The sequence below is a fragment of the Lycium barbarum genome, chromosome 11 (assembly GCF_019175385.1).
Source record: "Lycium barbarum isolate Lr01 chromosome 11, ASM1917538v2, whole genome shotgun sequence".
Taxonomy (NCBI): domain Eukaryota; kingdom Viridiplantae; phylum Streptophyta; class Magnoliopsida; order Solanales; family Solanaceae; genus Lycium; species Lycium barbarum.
The window spans coordinates 15,986,114-16,002,372 of record NC_083347.1 but is presented as its reverse complement, the minus strand read 5'-3'; the positions used below and the strand labels follow the sequence as shown (position 1 = coordinate 16,002,372).

The 16,259-nt window shown below is 36.0% G+C and overlaps 2 protein-coding genes across 9 annotated transcripts; both read left to right on the top strand.

The window, feature by feature from the left end:
- Nucleotides 1–289: 289 nt before the first annotated feature.
- LOC132616662 (pentatricopeptide repeat-containing protein At1g73710) lies at nt 290–6,954 on the top strand. 8 transcript variants are annotated; one of them, XM_060331230.1, is made up of 5 exons: nt 290–3,593; nt 3,678–3,749; nt 3,827–3,863; nt 3,975–4,040; nt 5,495–6,119. In XM_060331230.1, exon 1 carries the CDS (start codon nt 451–453, stop codon nt 3,496–3,498), a length of 3,048 nt encoding a protein of 1,015 aa, XP_060187213.1. In that variant the 5' UTR covers nt 290–450; the 3' UTR covers nt 3,499–3,593; nt 3,678–3,749; nt 3,827–3,863; nt 3,975–4,040; nt 5,495–6,119. The 8 variants fall into 8 exon arrangements, with proteins under 8 accessions (XP_060187213.1, XP_060187208.1, XP_060187209.1 ...); XM_060331225.1 differs by having other exon boundaries at nt 3,827–3,890; XM_060331226.1 differs by adding an exon at nt 6,625–6,954 and having other exon boundaries at nt 290–3,749; nt 3,827–4,040; nt 5,495–5,883.
- A 3,958-nt stretch (nt 6,955–10,912) lies between these two features.
- Nucleotides 10,913–11,516, top strand: LOC132617194 (uncharacterized). The gene has a single exon (XM_060332146.1). It carries the CDS (start codon nt 11,019–11,021, stop codon nt 11,223–11,225), a length of 207 nt encoding a protein of 68 aa, XP_060188129.1. The 5' UTR covers nt 10,913–11,018; the 3' UTR covers nt 11,226–11,516.
- The last annotated feature ends 4,743 nt before the right edge of the window (nt 11,517–16,259 follow it).

The following is a 16,259-nucleotide window of genomic DNA, read 5'->3' as shown; positions in this document are numbered from 1 at the left end:
TAAAGTAAAATAGCTAAGCTTGATAATTTTGCATTTTATAGTTATATCTAGTTAAAAGCCAATAAAAGATAGCTATTTATGTAAGTTAACTCCAAAGGGTGCCTCAAGGCCCCCAAAAAATCTTCAACCTAGCAATTTTTCTACAAGCTCTCACGTCAAAAAACCTTAATTTAACGCCCGTTACAAAAAGTAAAAATAAAAGAGCACGTCGAAAAACTTAATTTAAAAACCTTTTTTTTTCCTAAAGAATATTTAAAAAAAAAAATGTCCAAACAGTGAAATGAAAATTAAAATGGAAGAGATTTCCTCTTTCCAAGTTTTGGAAATATCTTCCCTCTCTTATTTTGTTTTGTTTCTATTTCTGGCCGGCAGCATATTTCTTTTTCAGCTGTTACAGTTACAAATTGTGTTAAAATTATTCCATTTTCTTGTTCATCAGTAAACAAGCAAATGATACTTCAAACATACACTTCCATGGAGATTGGTCAACCTATTTCTTCACAGTGTAAGCCTCAAAACCTTAATTCTCATTTCAATTCTAGGGTTTTACTAGGGTTTAACTTACACACACGCCAACACGGTTTTACCCAAAGAAAAACCTGTAAATCTCAACCTTCATCCAAAACTGACCACCCATTACACAGAAATATCAAGATTTTGCAACCCCATAAGCAAAAACCTCAAGAAAATAATAAAGATAGGGTTTTTGTAGGGTTTAAGCTTCATTGTCATTCAAAGACTGAACCTTTACCTTCAAGAACTGTTATTAATGGTAAAAAGAAAGGGTATGGAGGTATTTTACCTTCAATTTTACGTGCTTTACGCACTGCAAGTGATGTCGAAAAGACCCTTGATTTGTATTTTGGGAAGCTTAGTCCTAAAGAACAAACTGTGATTCTTAAAGAGCAGAGCAATTGGGAAAAAGCTCTTAGGGTATTTGAGTGGATGAAATCGCAGAAAGATTATGTTCCAAATGTAATTCACTATAATGTCATACTTAGGGCACTTGGTAGAGCTAAGAAATGGGATGAGTTGAGACTTTGTTGGATTGAAATGGCGAAAAATAGTGTTTTCCCGACAAATAATACGTATGGAATGCTTGTTGATGTGTACGGTAAAGCAGGGTTAGTAAAGGAGGCTCTTTTATGGATTAAACATATGAAGTTGAGAGGAATTTTCCCGGATGAGGTTACAATGAATACGGTTGTCAAAGTTTTAAAGGATGCAGGGGAATATGATAGAGCGGATAAGTTCTACAAGGATTGGTGTGTTGGAAAGATTGAATTGGATGATCTTGATTTTGAGTCAATAGATGACTCAGAACCTTTCAGTTTGAAGCAGTTTTTGTTGACCGAGCTTTTCAGGACTGGAGGGAGGAATCCTTCCAGAGTTTCAAGTCTTTCAGATGTTGAGAACAATGGTAGGAAACCTCGAATGACCGCCACCTACAATACTCTGATTGATTTGTACGGGAAGGCAGGTCGCTTGAAGGACGCTGCAAATGTTTTTAATGAGATGTTGAAATCAGGGGTTGCCTTAGATGCCTTTACCTTCAATACTATGATCTTTGTTTGTGGGAGTCATGGTTACTTGGAAGAGTCGGAAGCTTTGCTGAACAAGATGGAGGAAAGAGGGATATCTCCAGACACGAAAACATACAACATCTTCCTGTCTCTTTATGCTAATGCAGGTAAGATTGATAGGGCTCTTCAGTGGTACAGAAAGATAAGGGGGACGGGACTTTTCCCTGATGCCGTGACTTGTAGGGCTATTATTAAAATACTATGCAAGCAAAATATGATCCTGGAGGTTGAAAATGTGATTAGTGAAATCGAAAGTTTAGGTATGTATATAGACGAACACTCTCTTCCTGTTATTATGAGAATGTATGTCAACGAAGGTTTGATCGATCGTGCAAAGGCGATTTTCGAGAAGTGTCAACTGAACGGTGGGTTCTCGTCACCAGCTTATGCTGCCATCATTGATGTGTATGCTGATAAGGGACTTTGGGTTGAAGCCGAGGACGTGTTCTTTGGTAAAAGAGATAAGCTTATTCAGAAGAAAGCAATTGTAGAATATAATGTCATGATCAAAGCATATGGCGTTGCAAAGCTATACGATAAAGGTTTCTCACTCTTCAAGGGAATGAAAAGCCAAGGGACATGGCCAGATGAGTGCACTTATAACTCTCTAATCCAAATGTTTTCCGGGGGTGATTTAGTTGACCAGGCCAAAGAGCTCTTAGCCGAAATGCAAGGATTGAAATTTAAACCTTCATGTTCTACCTTCTCTGCAGTAATTGCTAGTTATGTGCGCATGAGTAGGCTTTCTGATGCCGTTGACGTTTTCGATGAAATGTCAAAAGCAGGTGTAAAACCAAACGAGGTTGTTTATGGATCTTTAATTGATGGGTTTGCTGAAGCTGGTAAATTTGAAGAAGCTATGCATTATTTCCGTGTCATGAATGACTCTGGGATTCAAGCTAATCAAATAATCTTGACTTCAATGATTAAGGCTTATAGTAAGCTTGGATCAGTTGAGGGAGCGAAAAAACTGTACGAGCGGATGAAAAACTTGCATGGAGGTCCTGATATTATCGCGTCCAATAGTATGCTTAATCTGTATGCGGACTTCGGAATGGTCTCTGAAGCAAAAATGATATTTAATCATTTGAGGGAGAAAGGCGAAGCTGATGGTGTTACTTTTGCAACCTTGATTTATGCATACAAGAATATGGGTATGCTCGATGAAGCTATTGAGATAGCAGAGGAGATGAAGCAGTCTGGACTTTTAAGAGATTGTATGACATTCAATAAGGTAATGGCATGTTATGCCACAAATGGACAGCTTGTTGAATGCGGCGAATTGCTGAATGAAATGATTAACCAGAAACTTCTGCCAGATGGGGGCACATTTAAAGTTTTATTCACAATATTGAAAAAGGGAGGTTTTTCGGCAGAGGCAGTTATACAGCTTGAGTTGTCTTACCGAGAAGGTAAACCTTATGCCAGACAAGCTGTGATAATCTCTGTTTATTCTGCAGTAGGGTTGCACGCATTCGCAATCGAATCCTGCCACGTCATCACACAACCAGGATTGGGACTCCATCCCTTTGCTTACAACGTTGCAATATATGCATATGGAGCTTCAGGCCAGATTGATGAGGCACTAAAAATATTTATGAGAATGCAAGATGAAGGACTGGAACCAGATATTGTCACATTTGTTAATCTTGTAGGTTGCTATGGGAAAGCTGGCATGGTTGAAGGTATAAAGCGGATATATGGCCAGTTAAAATATGGAATCATTGAGGCTAATGAGTCATTATATGAGGCAATCATAGATGCCTATGGAGATGCAGGCAGATATGACCTTGCTGATTTGGTTAGTCAGGAAATGAAACTTGAATTTGAGGTGAAGCAGCTTACAGACTCTGAATCTGAAGGTGGAGTGGATGAAGTTTCTGAAGTTGGTGAAGGAGAAGATTCGGAAGGTTGATAAACCTATCAAAGCCAGTAGCATTCTCTCAATGGAATTCAACTGACTGGAGAAATTCCTGATTCCTTTCAAGGCCCTACAGCATTGGTTAATCTGTATGACACCAAAACAAAACATTTCAATACTGCCATAGAGGTTTTCAATTGTCCATCACTGGTGGATTATATATGTTTTGACAGTGATTTGTCAAGTAACAGTTTAAGCGGAGCTTTGCCATCATCAGTAGGACACTTGTCCTCCCTGACCACTCTGTGAGTGATTCTACATATTGTTGAATTGGTTTGTAATTTATGATCAAAAGAAAAGCAGCTAATTTCTTGATCTCCAGACATTTGCAGAATAACCAGCTTTTTGGAACTCTTGATGTATTACAAGATCTTCCTCGCAGATTTGTACTCTTCCTAACAATATTTAACTCAAATATTTTTAGGTCCATAGAATGATATAGTATCTTCCCATCTTTTGTGTCCCTCCAGGAATGTGGAAAGTAACCTGTTTAATGGGCCCAAACCTCAGAAGTTGTTTTCTATTCCCAATTTCAAGTAAGTACAGTTCACTTTCTGCTTCTAATATTGTTCTTTATCTTCCAGCTTGTAAGCCAGACTATATTCTTGGCCGCATATTACATTTGTGTGCCTCTTTGTTCGACGCAATCTTCTAGACACATATTCAGACTAGCCTGTATGTTAGCTGCACCTTCTTTAACAATAACATTTAGAAAATGAAGCTAATCAATTTGGAGATCAGTGTTTTCAGAACTGTTCTTCTGGTTTTGACACATAAAATTTTTCAGTGATCTGTATTCTTTTAAGCTTGCGGTGCTGCTTGCTGCGTATCTGCTTTCTCCATCTTTTTATTGATCTCTCATTATCAATCAGTATTTTTCTAATAAGCCAATGTCCTTAAGTCTGTTGACAATCAGGTATTCCTAATATGTCAGTGGTGTGAACTTTATCACCATTAAAAAAAATAAAAAATAAAAAAAGTTAAGAAAAGAGAGAACGTCGCTTGGTTCTTTAAGACTCACTAGTCGCTTGGTATTTGAGAGCATGTTGATGATGAAGACTGAAGTATTTATGGTGGGTATGTCTGATATGATGAACATTTTGGGTTTTCATTTGTTGATAGATGAAGTGGATTACTGTCATTGAGGGTGCAAATTTATGGAAAATGACATTACCAATATCCCAATTCATGAACATTTCTTCTTCTTTTTTTCACAATTAGCTTTTACATTTAACTTGCCGGCCAACTACAACTAATTATGAACGTTATGGTGTGACAGTAAATACTAGGAGTTATAGGCATCTAACTTAAATTCACTTAGTGAATGCACAACAGAATTAAAAAATTATCGGAGACGTGACGTTTTGAAGAGTATATTTATGTAGCAAAACCAGATTATGCTAGGTTTATGACACTGACTTGGATTAGAATTGCTTGTGCGCCCACTGCATAAACTACAGCATGAGGCCTGCAAGAAATTTTGACATCATAAGCTCTATCACCTGAAAAAGAATAATCCTAACACAATGCTGCTCAAATTTTTAACAGTTGTATAAAAAAAAACCTAGCCTACACAATATTGGAAGAGATGTGACATCTACAGGCTAAACGAGTATAGAGTGCACAAAAACCATATGAAACCCATATATGATATATCTGTCAAGCTGGAATATGGACTCCCAAGCTGGATCGTGGACTGCATTTTGGTCATGTTTAAGTTCACATGATTGCGGGCTAAAATTTATCCAAGTTTTCAACACAGGCTTGAATTTCATATCCCATTGCTTTTTGAATTTTGTTTGTGAGGAAATTTCATTTATTGAACAATAGTGGTAAGGATACATATTGATCCATGCAAGTAAGATATATCAGTTGTTTCATCCGTTTGTTCAAGTGTCTTATATATTTTTTTGACTCTTGATTGACTTTAATTATGTGCAGTGATGGCTAATGCTTTCATGTACTTGCTCATTTTGTTCTTGATGTGCAGAAACACTGGAAATCCTTTCAACAGTGTCGCTTCTTCGTCTCCTCCCACTGCTTTTGCGAGACCCCCTCCAGCACCACTCCTTTTAAGCCTCCAGCACCACCAGGACCAACTTCAGAAAGAAAACCTGGAAAACAGGCTGATGGACCATCAGCAACTGCAGAAAGTTCAAAAGGAAGCAAAAAGTCCGTGAAAAGGGTAGTCTGGATCTGTTGTAGCAGTTTTGTCATTTATAATATTGGTTATTTTGCTCTTCCTGCCAAGATGCGTTAGGGAGAGGCAAGACGGTAATTGGTCCAGACAGCACGAAATAGACCCTAATGTGGGCTGCTCCAGGGAGAATCGTAGAGAAAATGGTTTATTGGTCCAACCTGGACATGATGTAGAGAAAGGTACTGCAAATTGTTAATACTTCTCAACTATTTTCTCAAAAATAATCTGAACGGATCAGGAATGCTGGGAACTATGTACAGGGTAGAGCTTCCAAAAGGGGAAGGTATAAGTTATGAATGAAATAAATGTAATTTGATACTCGAAATTACCAACTGTGTTTTTCCTACCTTGCTGGATTCTCTAGAACCTAGATTGTCAGCTTCTCTTCTTACTTCTAATTTGCTTTTATGGGGTCTTTTGACTGGTGTTCTGCTAGCACTAAAGAAGGCCCTTATCAGTAGTTGCATTTCAGTGCTTAATTGTTTAAGAATGATTCTCGGACTGATCGAAATTATATGTAAAAATGGTTTTTTTTGGTGAAAATCCAGAGTCACATATGTTAGGGTAAACTACAACAACAACAAACCTAACAACAACAAACCTAGTGTAATCCCACAAGTGGGGTCTGGGGTTTTAGGGTAAACTGTATTTCATAAATACAGATAAAAGCAAAATGACTTGCAATTGCTGCATCAGATTTTTCTTGTAACATAATTTTTTTAGGACGTTTTTGTAGTTCTTATCCTATACCTTTCCTTCGTACCGGAATAATCTTTAAGTGGCTTTTTCTTCCAAGTAGCGAACACAATTGATCAATTGTTGTCATAGAACTCTATTTTAAAATATAAAAATCAACATTCTAGTTCTATGAGCCTATCATTCTGATTTATACCCTAGTTTTATCATTTGCTGTATAGCAGGATCTGCTAAATACCATGGGCTCAAACTACTAAGAAGCTTGCAGCAGTGCTCAGCACATTTCAGCTTCTCCTCCCTGCAATCCTCGGAATCAGACAGGTTACACCCTGGAGCCCTCCAAAAAGTTGGCATTAGTTTTTAACATGTATTTCTCTTGCTATTTAAGGTTGTGCTGTTAAGAGCTGGATTTTGTTATAGTGAGAAAAAAGGTGCCACTAGCTTTCGAGTTTATGATAAATGATTAGTAAGTTCTATTTTAAAAATCAGAAAGGGATTATTTCCTCATAGTATATTGAAACCGCAGAGTTAAATGAAAAACATTTTTTTGCGTGGATTGGCCTTTAAAGGAACTGGTCTTTAATTTTTGTCCCTCAAAGTGTTGGTCTGTAATTTTTGGCCTTCACCCAAAAATTCATGGGTTCCGGGTTCGAACCCTCATTCAGTCAAGAATTAAAAAAAAAATCGCAAGGCAGAAAAAATGCAGAAAATAAAATTTGTGAAAACAACGCAAAATACCCCTAAAATGTGAAATATTTACCCGTCCATGCCCCCTCCTAAACTAATTTCGCTTCTTACCCAACCAGTCGAAAATATTTATCTGAGTACCCTCTCGCCCAAAACCCTTCCTCCATGATACCATCGCAGTATATTTATATCATGATAGTATCATGGAGGATTGAGAGAAGGACTGAAGCAGTCCTCCATGATATCGTCTCAGTATATTTATGTACCAGGATGGTATCACGGAGGATTGAGGTGTGTCTCATTGAAGGACTGAAGCAGCCTCCACAATACCATCACAGTATAGGTATATAAGATGATGGTATCATAAAAGTTTTTATTGAGAAAAGTGTCTTTTGAATAAATGAACATGATACCATCTTAGTATATTTATATACCGTGTGGGTATCATAATTTTGGGCGCATTTCGGGTAAATAGTTTCAGGGACATGAAAGTAAGAGGGGTATGGGCGGGTAATTATTTTGTTTCCAGGAGACAAGGACGTTCTTTCCCCAAATTTGTCTCTTAAATTTCATTAACCACAGGACTTTAAATAGCCATATAAGCAATAATAATATACTCCTACTATAACTAAATTATTAAACCCTTAATAAAACTATTAAATGTTCCAGTAAATAAAATATTAGATTCCACATATGTAACATCCAATACTCCTTACTTTTGTTGCTGCAATTTTAAAAAGTTATTCCTCCTCAATTTCTGTCTTTTGAGTATTTTTGAACTTGCACAATTTTGTAACATGACTCTTTCGTCTTTTTTTTTTTTTTTTTTTTTCATTTTCTTCTTTTGATTTTATGCATAAAGACACCTTCAACGTCCTTATCTGAAAACTCTTTTGAATGTGATTTAATTTGTTGTAGAAATTGCAAAAAGCTGTTGTAAGTGTTACAACATTATCCCATAGATCATAGGTTTCAATGTAAGACTCGATCTTATACTTTCATCAGCGAAGGTTTGTGAACACTCAAAGAGATATTAATGCTTGTCATGACTAAAAATAAGGTTAAAGTAGGTATGGGTTAAACCTGGACCAAACAATGTTTTCAAGAAAAAAAAATTCTGTATCCAAACGGCTCCTTAATATGAGGTTTCAAGTGCATGTATGTCTTTGCAAATTGCTCTGCAGCTGTAGGTTTTTGTGCTCCCCCATCTCCTATAACTGTGTCAAAGTCACCTTTTTTGACAATAGCCACCTGTTTTAATCCCACACCAAGAAACAGAATTGGTCTCAGCCTTTAACATCAAAAATACGTTGAGACTCAAAATCCTACATTTCGCCTACATATGCATTAAGCCACTTTCAACAACCACATATAAGGAGCTATTATTCAAAGTTAAGGAGAAAGCTTACATTTAAAAGCAAAATTAGAGATGTAAATGATTTTCACCCATCTTTTTAACTAACATGATCCTGTTTATTTGTCTCAACCTACAAAATTACCTACACGAGTCCGCAGATGCCCAAACGTAAACTGATTGGTGAACAAGCCATGACTCCATCCATTCAATAGAGATTAAAGACTCGCAGAACCGTTCCCTTTTGTTTCTGTATTTTTTAAATCATATTGACATGAAAAGAATTGCAAATTATACTACTTTTCATATAGTTTTTGTATATTTTAATTCTAATTTTAAAATATTAAATTGATATCATCTAATTTAACTTTGAAGATTAGTCAAATTACACAAACGACACTTATTTTGGGCGGAAATCGTCCAATTGCCAGTGCAGTATCTCAATTAACCCAAAAAATATCGTACTTGTATTGTAGAGACTAAATAGGAATGAGGAACATGGCCCCGTAGGCAACCTACTATTTGGTGGTCTCAAAACATTGCTTAAATGCTAAGGCAAATGGTTTGGCCCTTTCTATCACGTTTCTCGCTAGCTGTCAAAATAGAACAAAAATTTGTTACAAAAATATGACATCAGTTTAGCTCGGGGCGTGTCAAAGACAATTCTCTTAACAATATTTTATTGATATAGTATAATTTATTAGGTGTATCTCTCATGATTCAACAAGGTCATTCAGTTATAAATTAAGAATTACAACAGAATCTCAAGAAAAATGATTCAGCTTAGAAGAGATTGGAGGGAATTTAGAAAATTCTGTATTCTGGGCCATACAAGTGAACCTAACGTTAGTTGATGATTATATCTCTATTTTTGGAAAGAATATGTTAAGCTATTGAACCATTTCACATAGAAAAAGTGTTCCAAGATTATCTCTATTCAGCAATTTGACTTATCAGATTTTTTCTTTCTTTATTCGGGCTATATTTTGGTTAAAATTTACGTAATCTATAAAGACTGCAAATTATTTTTTTTAAATCTATTGAAAGTCTTCGTATATTAACTGGAAGTGGAAATAAAACTTAAAAATCCCAACTTGACAGAATGTTTCATTTTATGGTCCTAGTTAAGAATGCCATGGGAACTTTTTGAGACAAAAATGTCATCAAAACTCAACATGGGTATATTAATTGGTTGATGGAGACCCAATAGGTGAGGGTACTAGTGGACCCTCACCCACTGAGTTGCCAACCTAAATCCAGTTCAATGTACTATCACACTGGCCATATACATAAATGCCAGCAGACCAATTAGGTCCACGTGTATGGCCTGATTTCTTGGCCTGTTTCTTCAATGGTTAAGATCTCTATAAACCTCAACTGTATTAATTTCACTTACAATCCTTGGTCAAATTTATTGAAATTGATGCTTTTAATTGTATGTACACACGGCTATTACACAACTCTATGTTAAGCAAAATAGTAGTTACTCTATAAAAATGTAGGTGCTTGGACAATTTGATCTTTCAAAATACTTACCTGAATTAAGAATAAGCATTCGTACTTTATAAATGACGTACTTAATTGCCTCATTACTTTCCTTTATATCAGGAAAGTGACCAGTGAAAGTTGTATGTGGGGTGAGGGTGGGGAGTTGAGAAACTAACAATGGGTGGAATACACATAAATGTTCTATGGTAAAACTTTGTTAAGGGAAGTTTGATTTAACAATAAAAATTATTGTCGGGTAATTAAAATTTCATGAATTCATCGAAATGTGGAAATAAACACTTATATAAATTAAATGCAAACTAAGATTGCATACAATAGACTCAATATGATTCCTGGCTCTTCCCAAACTTCATGCATAGCAAAAACTTTAGTGCATTAAACTGTCATTTGACTATGATAACATATTGTATCATCCGAATAATAACCGGAAAAAGAAGAAAAAGCAAGAAGGTTTTCGTTTCTATTTCCTCCGCTTTAATTTATGTTGTTTTTTAAGTTTGTTTAACAAAATGCCGCATTTTCAATTTTGGAAACAATTTAATTTAAACTACTATTTATCCTTAATTTAAACTACTATTTATCCTTACCAACAAGCTTTTGTTGCTCACAAATGTTGTGACATGTTTAAGATTACAAATTTCAAAGTTTTTACAATTACACAATGTTATGATAATGTTTAAAAGTATAAACTTTAAACGTATTCATTTTTTTCTTAAACTTTGTGCTCATAAGTTCACATAAATTGAAACGGAGGAAGTATAAATTATAACAGAATTGATGAAAAGTAAAAATAAAAATATAATTAATTATATAGATGTTGACCAAAGATTACAAAATATTATCCTTTGCTTCAAGTTGAAAGTCAACAGTGTGCCATAGTAATGCCCCAACTGTCTCTTGCTTCAACTTTTACTGTATGCTTCCCTATTTCATGCCTATAAATACCCTTCAACCGTTCCCCATTAGTCATCAAACCTCACCAGCAAAATATCACAAACCCCAAATACTACTTTCTTTCTCTCTCTTTGTTCCACACATTATTATAACTTATAACCAACAACAGAGAAAATGGTGTGTTTTTGTTTCCTAGTAGATCAAACAAAACAAGTGTGCAAGAGCAAACCAGCAGCTGGAACATGTTCCAGGTGTGGTGGAGGTGCTAGTGTTGCTGACATGAAGACTGCTACAAGGTTTTGCTATGTCCCCTTTTACTGGAAAAATTGGAGAGCTATTATTTGCACATTTTGTGGCGCCATTCTTCGCTCTTACCGATGAAATAGTTTGTTACAGTCCCACATTGGTTAAGGAAATGAGACTTAATCTTTCTTATATTATTACTATTAGATAAATAGCTGTCTTTGGGGGTTGAGTTAGTGTTCCATCTTCCAACTGAATTAGTAATTTTTGTATTATTATTTCATTTCATTTTCCTTTTTATTCTTTTTCCTCTTGGGATTAATTAGATCTTTAGATGATGATTTAGAATATTATTTTGGGAAGGAAATGTACTAACAGCTGCTATTGTAAATATATTTGAGAAATAACTATTGGATCTCTTTCTCTCTCTGTTTATGTTACAACATTGTTTTATTTTCTCTTTTATTCAGTTTCATATTTGAATTAGTACTCCTCGCGTTAATTTATTTGACACTCTTTTCATTTTTCCTCAGTCTAAAAATATAGACATTTGTCGAAATTTCGTGACAATTTAACTTTGAACTTCTCATTTTAACCTAAATATATGGAATTATAGCTGCAAAAAATTTTATGACTTATTTTAGCCAAATTTTTTAAAATCTTCATTTTTTCTTAAATTCCGTGCCCAATTACACACTTTCACATAAATTGGGACTGAAGGAGAGTGTAATTCTTTTTTTAAAAAACTTGTTTTCATCATATATTTACACCAAACAAGTAGATGTATGATGCTTTTTTATACAGACTTTTCAACTTAACCATGGTCAACAAATTCATATTTTCACTTTACCGTTGAGTATATTTGGAAAAACAAGACTATTTTGTTGAATAAGGTATTAATACTTCAATTGCCAAAATGAGCTGGGAATTGCATAATTTCAGCTAGTTACAGCAAGGTAATTTACTGTTCTAAACCAAAAAGTACAATACTAACATCCAAAATAAATACTGTGAAACAGCATATGATAGTTAAACCAACCATTTAATATACAACAACCAACAAACCAAGTCTTTTCATTTTTAATCCTCACAAAGGAAAAAGTAACCCCCAAAAAAGGCAAGTGTTCTCATACTGTGCAACTAAAATAGTACTAGTAGTAAATAAGGGATAGAGTCAGAGTATTAGTAAGCATTGGTATAGAATGAATATGGCAGATATTGGTCAGGTAGATCACATGCCAAGTGCCTTACAACTGAAGAAAATATAGCTGTATTTTGTTGGTGCTCATAATAAATGCACTTTTAGTGTATACATCTCTGTTTCTTTGAAGTTTCTTTCTACAGTGTTGGTAAATTCCCATAAAAATACAACAACTTGTTACACAACTGCACTTTACCCCATGGGCCATGCATATACAACAGATACATCTTGAGAGAGGAAAATCCTCAGTGCAGAATATGAGAACATCATGCTATTTGGGATTACTGCTGGCCAGTTTTCTTCATTAATAGTTGGTGGTCGTTTAAAATATTATCAATGGTTGTAAATTAAATAGCTTCATGATAATCATATCATTTTTCTCGTGGGAGGCAAAGTTCAAAACCATGCAACGGTTGAGAGCTAGCTCACTTGGTGAGCTCTCTGCTGTCCACAATTGAGATGGAGTATTCATATGTCATCAATAGCATAGTATTCCCTTCTCCTTAAGTAACAAAACAAATGCATACAACAAAGATATATTCCAGATCAGCACGATGTATTTTTCACTACAGGGAAAAATTTACCTTTTCCCTTTTTTTCCACGTGTCTCAATTACATGTCAACTTAAAATATAAAGTCAGCATAGATAATATACATCTGAACTGGATTTAGTTTGTTTGTTAGACATGAAGGATTATATTGTCTAGTAAGCCTTGAGATCAGGGGCGGAGCTAGCATGGTAGTCGGGGGTGTGGCCGAACCCAGTACCTTTGGTCTAGATCCTATATTTATTTTGAAAAATTCATTGAATATGTATAAATTGTTAATTTAGAACCCTGTAATTTAAACGAATTAGAATCCCGAACCCACACGCTTCAAATTCTGGCTCCGCCTCTGCTTGAGATCATACAGATGTTTAGACCACTAAAAAAAGCTAGAAGTAATGACGAATATATTTCGTCGCTAAATAGCAAAAGATCCTATTTAGCGACTATTAGCATAGATTGGCGACGGATTATAAAAATCTTATTTAGTGACGCGGCTAAATCCTTTTTTAGCGATGATATGTCTGTTTGAGTTATGAGGAAGTCCTTTCTAAGTAAACTTTTAATGGATATTGGCATGGATAATTATTATGGACAAATTTGAACTTTTTTTCTCCCTTTAAATTTTATAAGAATATGTCAATTTTATAATTACTATATATGAATAATCAATTTGTGTCATCTCGAGTAAGTTTTATGCCTTTGACTTCATTGGTATGGAGTGATGGGTTGCCATATTTCTGCAATATTACATGCCGTCCTACGTGAAGAGTATTTTGACTATGTTACATTAAATAAATATAGTGTATTCCTATAAAATTATAAGATCTCTCATGTGAAAGAAAGAATATATTTATAAGAAAAAGAAGGTGGCTCTTTAAAGGCTTCATCAGAATTGGACCAGCAAAAATAAAAAATCAGGAGCCTTTTTTTTTTTTCTCAGTAGAGACAAGTTCCTATAATAAATCTCAACTTGTCCACTGTGCTAAAATATATACATTGTACTCCCTGATTGAACTAATATCAGTAACTAAAGTCTGTGGACTATGATCTAAAGTAATTCTTGGATTGGTTTTCAAATCACAGTCACTGCTAAGTCATCAGAATTTTTTGAGAAGGTGTTATAACTAAGTAGTATTTAAATTTTAATTAATGATCCCAACCCCCACTTCCCGAACAGAAGATTTTTGCTTCATGATGACAATATAATCAAGCCTAATATAGACCAAACAATTGCCTTTGACTTCTTGGACCATTGTACGATAATCAACACACGACGACATTAATATAATTTACATCAAGGTATATATATAGTAGTATATAGTCTGAGGCTAAACAAAAATTAATGATGAAAAATTCTATTTTAAGTAGTCCATTTCTTCATATCACTTTCACGTGGGGACAAATTACAACCTCATCCCTCACAAAAAGGAAAGTGTACAATTCAATTAAGATTTCGTAAATGAGTGTAAGTCCTTTGTCTATATCGATCATGTCATTATATTATATATATATATATATATATATATATATATATATATATATATATATATATATAATTGATCACTAAGTCCTTCTCAACTTAATGAAATCTTTATTTCTCCGGCAGGAAAAAATGTGGATGGCAATTTATCAACTCCATAGTCGTGAAATTTATCACATCGAAAATGATTATCACGTTATATATTTATTGCTGAAACGGGTTAATAACTTGTCAAATTTACACTCGGGAGTGTTGAATTTCACACAAATCGGCTCTAAATCACCATAGCCAAGCTCGGTTAGGAAGAGAGAAAAAAGAATCTTATTGAAGTGAGAAAAATATCTTGTGTTGTTCCACTAACTCATACAGCTGTACATATATACCAACTCCAACTAACTAACTGTGAGGACCCACAGCTGGGCGCTGACCATGCTGTGAACCTCTGGGTATCTGAGCTCAATTGGTAAGAGTCGATTCCCTCAGGGGAATGTAAAGGGCTTGAGGTCACGGGTTCGAGGCGCTGCAGCGTGCTATCTCGAATTGTCTGTGATTTCCTGCCGTACAATACCTGAGTATGTCATGACTAGTCAGCAGGGCGCAGATGCCACCGCAGTCAGTTCATGGGGTCAGATACCCAGAGGTTCACAGCATGGTCAGCGCCTAGCTGTGGGTCTTCACAAAAAAGGCGACTTTTTGTCGAGGATCCACAGTGATCTGCACTGTAGGTTGCCCCCTCTGCTGACATGCATCTGCGCATGGACTACTGGGTCATTGTATGTGAAAGGGTGCTTAGCCAGTTCGCACACTCTGCAGAGCTTCGAACCCGCGACCTTGCAGTCACTTTTGTCCTCCCTAAGGAGACGCCTCTTACCAGTTGAGCTGCAGCTCAATTGGTGAAAGTCGTCTCCTTCGGGAGAACAAAAGGGGAGAGGTCACGGGTTCGATACCAGCCGCTGCAGCGTATATCGAATTGTCTGTGTCTCTTGCTCATACAATACCTGAGTATGTCATGACTAGTCAGCAGGGCGCAGATGCCACAGTAGTCAGTTATGGGGTCAGATACCCAGAGGTTCACAGCATGGTCAGCGCCCAGCTGTGGGTCCTCACACTAACCGCCTTATGTTTACTAATTTGCTAATCTACCTGCTAATTACACTAAATGACAGATACACCCCTGCTACTATTCCTGTCAAGTAACACCCATTTTATCACTCCCCCTTAAGTTGGTAGGTGCGAAAATGTTCAGCACACCAAGCTTGCCAACTAAGTGTTCATGTTGTGCTCGAGGTAGGCCTTTGATGAGGATATCCGCTAACTGCTCTCTTGAGCTGACATGAGTTGTTTTGATCAAGCCTGCCTGAATTTTCTGCCTGATGAAATGGCAATCGATCTCTATGTGCTTCGTCCTTTCGTGAAACACCTGGTTTGCTGCAATTTGTAGTGCTGCTTTACTGTCACTATACACCATCACTGGTTCAGCCACCTCACTTCCCAGTTCTTTCAACAATGTTGTAAGCGATACCACCTCTGAGACTGCATTGGCCATGCGCCTATACTCAGCCTCGGCTGAGCTTCTGGACACCACATTTTGCTTTTTCGACTTTCATGAAACCGGTGAATATTCATGCTTGATCATGAATCCTGAAACTGATTTCCTTGTATTAGGGCAGGAGGCCCAGTCTGCATCACAAAACACTGTCAAAGTGTTTGATACTTCACTGCTCAGTAAAATTCCCAGTGCTAGTTGTCTTTTGATGTATTTCATCACTCTAATTGCTGCATTCCAATGAGACTTCTTGGGATGCTGCAAGAATTGGCTTAGTGTCTGTACTGAGTAGACTATGTCTGGCCTAGTTAGAGTCAAGTATAGCATTTTCCCAATCAATCTAGCTCCTGAGTGGTTAGTTTGACATTGGGCTCTAATGGAGTCCAAGCTGGCTTTG